Below are 10,428 nucleotides of genomic sequence, written 5' to 3'. Positions count from 1 at the left end.
TGCAGAGCCAGGAATAAACCCTGAGCATCACCAAGTGTGACCCCCAAACAAGAACAAAACCTTTTTAGTTAATTATAGTTTAGGTAGTTATAAGTTTATAGTATCAGTTTACAAAATTATTACCAGTATACAAAATTATTATCAGTATACAAAATTATCACCAACTACAAATTATCAACTACTACCAAAGTGCAACATAGCCACTACCATTATTCCTACATCACCTCTAGTTTGGTTTTCTTCCCTTTTTTCCCCACCATTTGGTAATTGGTTTGTATTCTAAGGCCAAATGTTTATCATTGTTCAAACCCTTTGTCCATCCCTAAATACTTGTTCCCTCATTTTCTGTCTATTCAATATCAAACACTATCTATTCTCTTGTACTGTCTTTCTATATTCCATAGATGAGTGAGATCATCCCCTATTTGTCTTCTCCCTCTGACTTATTTCATTGACACAAGGTCCTTTGTTCCATTCATGTTTTAGTATATGCATTATTTCATCTTACCTTATGGCTATATAGTATTCTGTTAGCACATTCATTGTTGGACATTTGGGTTGATTCCCTATCTATTTGTATACTTAGCAAAGATGATTTTGTGTTTGAGGGGTAGTTGAGGGGTAGATATCAATGGTCTTTTTAAAAAATTTTAATTTGGAGGGATATAGTATAGAGGTTCAAGTGCTTGCCTTGCCTGCTGCTAATCTGGGTTTGATCCCCAGCACCCTATGTTGCTCCCTGGTTACTTTTTTGCACAGAACCAGGTATAGCCACCGAGTGCTACCAAGTGTGGCCAAAAAACCCTAAAAGAAAAAGAATTATGCTATCACTCTAGCCCCAGATATATATTTTTTAAAAATATTTTTAATTTTGTTGAATCACTGTGAGATTGTTACAAGCTTTCATGTTTGGGTTACAATCACACAATGATCAAACACCCATCCCTCCACCAGTGCACATTCCTCACCTCCAATATCCCTGATATACCCCCATTTTTTTTTTTTTTGCTTTTTGGGTCACACCCGGTGATGCACAGGGTTTACTCCTGGCTCTTCACTCACTCCTGGTGGTGTTCGGGGGACAATATGAGATGCTAAGATTCGAACCCGGGTCGGCTATGTGCAAGGCAAACGCCCTACCTGCTGTGCTATCGCTCCAGCCCCATACTCCCCCTTTCCCACCCACCCCAGCCTCCATGGCAGACAATATTCCCCATACTCTCTCTCTACTTTTGGGCATTATAGCTTGCAGCATAGACACTGAGAGGTCATTATGTTTGGGCCATTATCTACCTTTGGCACATATCTCCCATCCCGACTGATTCCTCCAGCCATTATTTTCTTAGTGATCCCTTCTCTATTCCATCTGCCTTCTCCCCTTCGCTCATGAAGCAGGCTTCCAGCTATGGGGCAATTCTCCTGGCCCCTGTATCTACTGTTCTTGGGTGTCAGCCTCATGTGATGTGATTCTATAGTCCACAAATAGCACTCATAGATCTTTCTAGTTGCAGTGCTCCCCTTGTGATGTTCACAAAGGTGCAGCCTGAAATGGCTTGTGGATCTACGATGGCAGACAGAGTTGCCAGGATTGCTGAGGGTACATGTGGTTACATTAGAAATCTGATCTCATAACCAGACATGCAAGACAGGTGTTTTAAACCACGGTTTAAATCAGGGTTTTCCAACTTTTTTTGGACTGTGTTTTCTTCCTGTGGCTCAGTCCTACCTGTTGTTCCTCTAGTCTTGTACTGTGACCTACAACCCCACCCCAACCCACCATTTACATGATTTTCACCTGTGGCTACCATGGAATATCCTGAGGCAATACTGCAACATTTCCTTCCAATAATGAGGTAAAATATTTTGAAATTATTAAGGAATGGTGAAGTGGGAAAAATTATTATTATTATTATTATTATTATTATTGGGACTGGAGCGATAGCACAGTGGTTAGGGCATTTGCCTTGCATGCCGCTGACCCAAGTTTGATTCCTCCATCCCTCTCGGAGAGCCCAGCAAGCTACCGAGAGTATCCCGCCCGCATGGCAGAGCCTGGCAAGCTACCCATGGTGTATTTGATATGCCAAAAACAGTAACAAGTCTCACAATGGAGACGTTACTGGTGCCCGCTTGAGCAAATCGATGAATAACATGACGACAGTGCAGTGCTATTATTATTTTAGATGTCGGGGATAAGACCCAGGGCCTCACATGTGACAGGAATATGCTCTCCCACTGAGCTACTGCCAGTCTCTCTCAAAGGTCTTGAGCAGCAGTCAAACAGACAACCTCTCTTCCCTCACATTGCCTAGTCAAGTCTGTCTCCACCTTCGTGGTACTACTAAAACTGCTCTTCCAAAGATCATGTTCCTGTTTCTATCTTACCCCAAACTTAAGACACCTGAGTTCCACCCTGGCAAGACATGATTCCCCTCCAAGATAACTTAGAAAATAGCCCAGGAGGACTGCCAGGTGTGACAAGACCTCTCTGCCCCTCCAAAAGAAAAAAAATCTAAAAAAGTTTTTATTCATATTTGATTCTTCTCCTTAACACCCCCCACCCCTTTCCTGATACACTAAACTGTCTTGCTCTCCTTTCTATATTGCTTTGGTCATAACATTTCATACACACATGCCTCTAATTTGCTTATTTTTTATATTCATTTTGTTTTGGGGACACAGCTGACTGTACTCAGGGCTAACTCCCGGCTCAGCTTGGGACCATATGGTTTGTTGAGGATCAAATCCCGGTCATCTGCGTGCAAGGTAAGTGCCTCCCCGCTTACTTCCCTTAAAATAAGATTTTTTTAAAATACATTTTTAAAAAGTCAAGTAATACCATACTGAGTCTTCACTCACAGTTTAAGAAACTCCAAAGTGGTTTGGCCAGAAAAAGGAATTAGAGGGGCTGGAGCTATGGTCAACGCATATGGTAGCCAGGGCTCCTCCAGGAATGATGCTGAGTTTGGAGCTAAAAGTAAGACCTGAGCCCAAAGACAACCGCCACCACACTCTCTTACCCCCTACACTCCTCTCCCTCCACGCCAAGAAAAAAGAATTAGAGCAAAAAGTGTTCGAAGGTATTATTTTCATTCTTTAATCTACAGGAGTAAACATTTTGGTTGCTTTACCTTTAAAACATATATTACCCTCTTTTAGAAAGCCAAAATTATGGAAATTCCTGTGGCGAACTAGCTGAATACCATAGGCAAGCATATGTCTGATAGGTGTCTAGACAGCACTTCAGCCAAGAATTTATTTTGACAAAGGTACCTAGGACAAATACACCTGACATGCTGTGCTTAAGCACTGTGGAGAGGTGGAGAGTGCCCACCTAACTTTCCCTCCATCACTGCACCATCGGGTCTGTGTCGCCGCATGGAACTCATTTCGCGAGCCAGCGAACTCTTTCAAAATAAGCTTCGCTAACCCACAGGGCGGTCCACTTGCTCATGACAGCAGCAATGGATAAAATTAGTCTCCCGGCTCGCGTCTGAAGCTCCAGTGCCTTTGTCTGGTCTTTCACCTACCTAATTAATAAAAACGATCTTAAAGAAAATGCCGTTTCACCTAAGGTTTCCTTGCCAAGATTTCACAAAAACAGGAGACCCAGATAAAAATTTCCTGAGCGTGGTCCTCACCAACGCAGGCTCAGGGCTGCTTCAAGTTGCTCCAACTGCTCAAAAGGCCAGGGCCGGAGTGGGGCGGGGGCGGGGGCGGTGGAACTGCACAACTCCCAGGGACAGGGAGCTTTCGCTTCCCGGTGTTGCAGGTCCCCGGCGAGTGGCCAGTCCGGTACCCCTTAGGGAGCAGCTGCCGGGCTTTCTGGGCCCCGGCGCCTACCGCTCCCGGGAAAGCGACGCCGCCACCCGGGCGCGGGGGAGGGGGGTGTCCCCCAGGAGATCCCACTGTGCAAGCGGCGAGGGACCCGGACTCGCCAGATCCGCTCCCGCAGCTGAGCGGCGTGGGCCAGGTGGACCAAAGGTCCGCGGGTCTCTGCGCCGGCCCCTCCCCCGCCGCCCTATTGTCTGCCTCGCCCCGCCCCGGGGGACACGTGCGCCTGCAGCTTCCCGAGCGCCGAGAGCGCGGGGCGGCGGCGGCGGCGGCGTGGACACCGCCTGCGAGGGCTTCGCAGCCGCGGAGCCCGGCGCTCACGGAGCCGGTGGGTGTCCAGGGGAGTGGCGCTCGCGTGGCCGGGGGGCCCCGTGCCCCCCGCGAGGAGCCGGGACGGGGCGGGGGCGTGGGGTGCGGAGCGGAGCGAGGCAGCTGGGTGGTGGCGGCGGCGGCGTGCTCGTGGGGCTGCGGTGGGGGTGGGGCGGGGCGGGGTGTGGGGAGATGCCCGTCTCCTGACAAAGGAGAACGAGTGGGACACGCCGAGCCGGCCGGGCCCGCCCCGCCCCGCCCCACCCCGCCCCGCCTGAGCCGAGCGCCTGGGGGAGTGTCGGGAGGGGAAGGGGCGGGTCTCTCATTCACTCTCGGCCCCGCCGCCGCCGCCGCCGCCGCCGCCCCAGCGGAAGGGCGGGGTCTCGCGGTTGGCCGGGGGGCGGGGCCTGGGCGGCGTCGGCGGCGCAAGGGGGCGGAGCCCGCGGGCGCGCGTCCCGCGGCGTCGGCGACGTCGTCACGTCAGCGCGGGAGAGAGAAAGAGAGAAGCCGACTCGGCAGGGACTGGGGGGACGGGGCTGAGAGCGAGCGAGCGAGCGAGGGGAGGGAGCGCCAGGGAGCGAGCCACGAAGCGAGCGAAGGGGAGAGCGAGCGGGCGTGCGGGGCAGGCGGGGGAGAGGCGGACCACTCGTGCGGGAGCGGCCGCGGACTGCAGCGGGAGCGGCGGTGGCCGAGGAGCAAGGGGACGGGGAAGAGGCCAGGCCGAGAGCGCCAGAAGCGGCCGGGGAGGCTGGTGGCGGTGGCGGTGGAGGTGGTGTAGGAGGAGAAGGAGGAGCCGGAGGAGGGCCGGGGCTTGAGGGAGTGAGTGAGAGGAGCGGACGCGCGAGGGAGGGGAGAGAAGGGGGGTCACGCGGGGGCGCGCGCGCACCGGGAGCGCGCTCGGAGGCGAGTGGAACTGGATCGGGTTTGCTGCCAGCGGCGTGAGCTTCGGCCGCCATTTTACAACAGCTCCACTCGCGCCGGACACAGGGAGCCGCGAGCACGCGTTCCCCGCAGCCCCATCTCCTCGGACAGGATTCCTCTGCCGCAGCCCGACGGGGAGGTAACGGCCGTGGGGACCCGGGTCTGGGAGGGGAGCGCCTTGACATTGTGGCGTGCGCGGGGGGTGGCGGGGGGGAGGGTGGCGCGGGGGAGAAACCGGCTTTTCTGGAAAATGGATTCCGAGGGGGGTGAGCAGCACGTTGACTGGGGCTGGCTGGGAGTAGGCCGCGGCCCGCGCCGCCACTTCCTCCTGTCCTCCATGTGCTGTCGCTGTTCGGGCTTTGTCTGCGCCGCTCCGGGGCGGCGGCGGCGGAGTTGGTGCTGTCGTGGCCGTGGCCGCGGCGCGGGAGTGGGCGGAGAGGCGCGGGGGGCCCCCCGTCCCGCGGCCGCGCGCCGGGGACCCGGGTGGCGCTGGCCGTCCGGCGGGCGTTGGGCAATTCTCGGAACGCCCTCGCGGCCCCCTCCTGCCGGTCCCCCTGCTCCCGGGCTTGCTCAGCCCCGGTTCGGGATTCGGGGGTTCCGTGGGTGTGTGTGTCTGTGTGGTGTGTGTGTGGAACGGCGGCTCCCGGCGCCGCAGTCGGCGCGCGGACGGGCGCGGGGCGGGGGCTGGCACCTCTTCGCCCGAGCCCGACGGGGCGGCCGGGGGTCGCCGGCGCCCGGGGCGGGGACAGCCATGTGTCACGGCGGAGACGGCGGCGCTGGGGGTGGTGGTGGTTGGGGGGGGAGGGTGGGGGAGAGCGGGTGGCCGGGCGCCGCGGCGGCTTCTGTGGTGGTGCCGCGGCCGCCGCTGCTTGGCAGGGGGGCTGTAGCCCGCGCGGCTTCGGGCTGGTGTGCGGGGGAGCCGGTGACGGGCGTTGCGGCCGGGCGCTCGGCGGGTCGCGCGCTGGAAGGAAGTTGTAGGACATTTGAAGGCGGCAGAGCACGTGTTTGCAATGGGCTCCCGGTGGCCGCGGCGGGCGAGGCTGCCGCGGCGGGGCGCGGCGTCGGGGGCGGGCTCCGGGGTGCCGGCGGGGGTGCTGGGTGGAGGAGTCGGGCGGTGGGAAGGTGGCTCGCGTGAGCGCTTTTGTTCTTCGCCGGCGGTGGTGCCCGCTTGTGGGAGCGGGAAAGGCGCACTCGGAGGCTCGGCCTTGGGGAGAAGCGGGGAGCCGCGTGGCCGTGCTCGCGGTGCGCACCCTGCTCGGGCTCCGTGCGGGCGGTGCGCGGGGCCGGCCCGCGTGGTTGATCGGGTCCCGTTTGTGCGGTGGTTCCGCCTAGTGAGTGTGAGCAGGTGAGTCAGGGCTGGTGCCCAGGGAAAGCGGCGCCTTCGCCCTCGGCCCGGCGCTCCGGGCTGGCTTGTCAGGCCCTAGTGACTTTGGTGAAGTGAGGCAGCTTCGAAGGGAGGCGCAGGCTGGCTGCGGCTGTATGTGGTTACCGTAGAGGAGAAGGCCAGAGTGGGGCTCGCACCTTGTCCGCCGCCCTTTTTTTGCAGACCCTAGTTTAATTTTGCTTATTGCGTTTGAACAGATCTCTGGAAACATGGCTACAGAACATGTTAATGGAAATGGTACTGAAGAGCCCATGGATACTACTTCTGCAGTTATCCATTCAGAAAATTTTCAGACATTGCTTGATGCTGGTTTACCACAGAAAGTTGCTGAAAAACTAGATGAAATTTACGTTGCAGGTAAGAACTAACACTTGCAAAAGCACATTATGAAATTTTTCTATTGGACTTCTGGCTTTGAGCTAAAATAGCAACTTTTTGTGGTTTCCAATAAGAGTGCGGGAACTGAAGTTTTTGCCTTTTGCTAGTGTGGACTAGAGGAGAAGGTGTATTAAGGGAGGGAAGAAGGAAGGGTCAGGAGGCTGGCTGGACAGATGGAGAAGTAAATGATGGTAGCAACAGCTGCTAAACGTTGGGAGCAGGCCATGTGACTTTTTGGGTATTTTTATAATAGGATTCTTGTTAAATCACTCGGTAACTGTAGACTTGGTGTGGTCTGTCTTGGTGTGGCTGTTGCTTTTTCTAGTGGTATTGAAATTAAGCAGAGGTTTAGTTGTCATTCTTGGTATTTGTTGGTTGACTTTAGAATTTGTAAGCTGTAGATTTACTGTAGACATGTAGTATTCAGAATTATCTGACTTAGATACAGAACAAGTAGAAAAGAAGTTGATTCCTTATTTAAGTGTGGTTAAGAGGCTTTTTTTTAGCTTCAGAATGCAGTTCAGAATGGCTAATGTGTGTTTTCCATTATATAGTGATACAGGTGAATGGAAGAATTTTTAGTGGCACATGAATTGTCACAACGTGGTGTTTCAAAGCAGAACTTTGCAAAAACATTAAAATGTGACAACTAATTTAAGTTTTCTCTTCTCCAGGGCTGGTTGCACATAGTGATTTAGATGAAAGAGCTATAGAAGCTTTAAAAGAATTCAATGAGGACGGCGCACTGGCAGTACTTCAACAGTTTAAAGACAGTGATCTCTCTCATGTTCAGGTAACTGTAAAGCCAATGTCAGTATAAAAAAGAATAACAAGGTTTTAAGTTGAAATTTGACATATGATGATTATTAAATACTATTGGAAATTTTTTTGCAGAACAAAAGTGCCTTTTTATGTGGAGTCATGAAGACTTACAGGCAGAGAGAAAAACAGGGGACCAAAGTAGCAGATTCTAGCAAAGGACCAGATGAGGCAAAAATTAAGGTAGGTCTTTTTCTTTTCGAAAACTCTTCTTCTGCAGTTAGAAATTAAAAAAAAAAATTCTTTCTTTAATGATCTAGTTTTGGTAAATGTTCCTTGGGTGGGAAGTGGTTGGGGGGTTTGGTTATTTTGTTATTACTGTGCTTTTGGTGTTTGAAATACATCCAGTAAATGCTACTGGCACTGCTCTCAGGAATCACTCCTGGAAGTGTTGTTGGGGGGAAGCATAGGGGATAGGGAGATTGAACTTGGGTGGGCTGCATGCAAGGCAAGAACTGTACCCACTGTTCCACTGTGCTATCTCTCTGGGATCCTGCCCCTATTTTGATTGTTTTAGATATTGATAGTTAAAAATTACGGAGGTAATTTTAAGTAATCTTTAATCACGTTTTTGAAAACTTTCTGACTTTTGATTATTTTTAAAATAGCTTGCTGTTTTTCTTATTACCTAGCTACTGATGTTTGAGTGAATCTATGATATTGTTAAAAGTATTTTTGATAAATACTTTTAGATAAAAGTTTAGGTTAAATTCAGGTTAAGACTGGAATCAAAAAGGGACTCTTTTTTTTTTTTTTTTTGCTTTTTGGGTCACACCTGGCTCTGCACAGGGGTTACTCCTGGCTCTGCACTCAGGAATTATCCCTGGCGGTGCTCAGGGGACCATATGGGATGCTGGGAATCGAACCTGGGTCGGCCGCGTGCAAGGCAAATGCCCTACCCGCTGTGCTATCACTCCAGCCCCAAAAAGGGACTCTTGATCAGTCTGCTTCATTCATGTGGAGAGTATGCATTTAGCAGGTGGTTTTTAAGATTTTTCAGGCCTTTAAAAGTTCAACAACTTGCTCAATTTGTTCATCTTTAAAAGCTTTTTAAAATAAAATTGAGTAGAGCAGAGGTGCATATGAGGAGACAGTCTGGGAATGAAACTTTTTAAAAATTCTGTTTTTTAAAGGTCATATATTGAATAGCATCAGACTTTGCTGGGGTGGGATTACACTGGGCTGAATCCTCTGGGACCATGTGGTACTTGGGGTTGAATTTTGGCTTCCTACTTGCTTGGTATGTGTTTCAGACCTTTGAACCATTTTCCTGGTTCTCAACTCATTTTTGATTTTTGTGTTATGAATTTTTAGTGCGTAGAAAAACAGATGGTAAAATACTTTAGCTTGGTGCGCTCTCTTTTTTTTTTTTCTCTTTCTTTTTGGGTCACACCCAGCGATGCTCAGGGGTCACTCCTGGCTTTGCATGCAGGAATTACCCCTGGCCTTGCTCAGGGGACCATATGGGATGCTGGGAATCGAACCCGGGTCGGCCACGTGCAAGGCAAACACCCTACTCGCTGTGCTATCACTCCAGCCCCAGCTTGGTGCTCTTAATATTAGTGTCCGTACTCTTTAAACAACGGGGGAAAGGTGTTGGGTAATGGTTAAATAGTATAGGAAAAAGCAGAAGCTGGATGGGGAGGCAGTTGTTGTAATGATATTAGTTGTAATTTACATTTGTTGCCCGAATTAACTAAAATCTGAAAGTTTATGGTTAAAATTATTAAAATTTTGTAAGAAGCTGATTCTAAAGTTTTGTGACTTTTATCTTTGGGAGAAGCTCTCAAGCTTTATTGTGACTAGATTGTGGCAAAAAGAGACAGAAATATATCTGTAGGATAAGAATATTTTCTCTATCTTAGGGATTGACATAAAAGGTGGAGTTATTTAGGTCATATTAATATTAAGGTGAAAGTATCTAGCACTGGATTACATATGGGAAAAAAGCTGCATGGTCCATTTAATGGTTTAGTATACATGTAATAATAGGTTTGAGGTTTTTTGTTTTGCTTTTGGACCGTATCCAGTGCTGCTAGGTAGGACTCCTCCCTGCTTGGTCTTGGCCCTCCCTCCCAGGGTGCTCTGTGGAACTCTGGTGCCAGGGACCAAACTGAGGCTTCAGTATGCAAAGCATGCACTTCAGCTCCTTCTTCAGCTAGCTCTTTGGACCTACATTTGAGTTTGTATTTTTGTTACTAAACCAGTGTTGCACACTTAAAACATTAGGAGTAGTAGCTAAAGACTTCTTAAAATTTATAGTTTGTTTTTTTGCTTTTGTTTTTGGGCCATGCCTGGTGGTGTTCAGTGTTTATTCTTGACTCTGCTCAAATACCATTTCTGGCATGCTTGGGGGACCATATGGGATACTCCTTTGAGTCTGTGTTGGCTACATGTAAGGCAGATACCTACCTGCTGTATTGTTGCTTTGACCCCAATTCAGTTTTTAATGTGGGTCCAGTGAAACGTGCTTGGATGGCAAACCAAGTACTCTTTTCTTCCCACTGTAGTAGGTTCCTGAACTTCAGGGAGGGAGGGAGGATGAGAGAGAGAGAGAGAGAGAGAGAGAGAGAGAGAGAGAGAGAGAGAGAGAGAATGAGAGAATGAGAGAATGAGAGAAAGAGAGAATGAGAACTGGTGAAAAACCTCCAGTAGGTACAAGTGTTGGAAGGGGTGTAGCAGTTGGGCTATAGGGAATTAATTCATTGGGTAAGAAATTTAGACTTGGGAAACAATAACAGTATCTTACCCATTTCCTTTTTAAGAGGAGAATTAAGGAGAGA

The 10,428-nt window shown here is 50.5% G+C and overlaps 2 protein-coding genes across 6 annotated transcripts in view; one reads left to right on the top strand and one right to left on the bottom strand.

Annotated features, from left to right (window-relative positions):
• Positions 1–4,053: 4,053 nt before the first annotated feature.
• The window catches only part of SYNCRIP (synaptotagmin binding cytoplasmic RNA interacting protein), a 39,801-nt gene continuing 33,426 nt past the window's right edge, over positions 4,054–10,428 (top strand). The window contains exons 1-4 of one of the 5 annotated variants that reach the window (XM_055134750.1): positions 4,054–4,162; positions 6,646–6,805; positions 7,501–7,619; positions 7,721–7,828. In XM_055134750.1, the coding sequence (XP_054990725.1) occupies positions 6,658–6,805; positions 7,501–7,619; positions 7,721–7,828 (375 nt within the window). In that variant the 5' untranslated portion in view covers positions 4,054–4,162; positions 6,646–6,657. Of the gene's footprint in view, positions 4,163–5,058; positions 5,204–6,645; positions 6,806–7,500; positions 7,620–7,720; positions 7,829–10,428 lie in introns of those variants that run through there. The other 4 variants (XM_004605641.2, XM_055134751.1, XM_004605643.3 and 1 more) reach the window with 4 other exon arrangements.
• LOC129404357 (basic proline-rich protein-like) lies at positions 4,470–6,659 on the bottom strand. The gene is made up of 2 exons (XM_055136710.1): positions 6,444–6,659; positions 4,470–6,392 (listed from the first exon to the last, which is right to left on the bottom strand). Exons 1-2 carry the CDS (start codon positions 6,657–6,659, stop codon positions 4,470–4,472), a joined length of 2,139 nt encoding a protein of 712 aa, XP_054992685.1.

Source organism: Sorex araneus, chromosome 4 (assembly GCF_027595985.1).
Source record: "Sorex araneus isolate mSorAra2 chromosome 4, mSorAra2.pri, whole genome shotgun sequence".
In the NCBI taxonomy this organism is placed as follows: Eukaryota; Metazoa; Chordata; class Mammalia; order Eulipotyphla; family Soricidae; genus Sorex; species Sorex araneus.
Note: the sequence above shows the minus strand (reverse complement) of the source record. Positions and strands in the feature narration are given on the sequence as shown.

What these genes read in the sequence shown, in the direction of transcription:
- LOC129404357 (XM_055136710.1), bottom strand. Translation starts at nt 6,659, where the DNA reads ATGTTTCCAGAGATCTGTTCAAACGCAATAAGCAAAATTAAACTAGGG. An exon ending in GCGCCGGGCCGAGGGCGAAG is followed by an intron (nt 6,393 to 6,443) that starts GCGCCGCTTTCC and finishes CACACTCACTAG; the next exon opens with GCGGAACCACCGCACAAACG.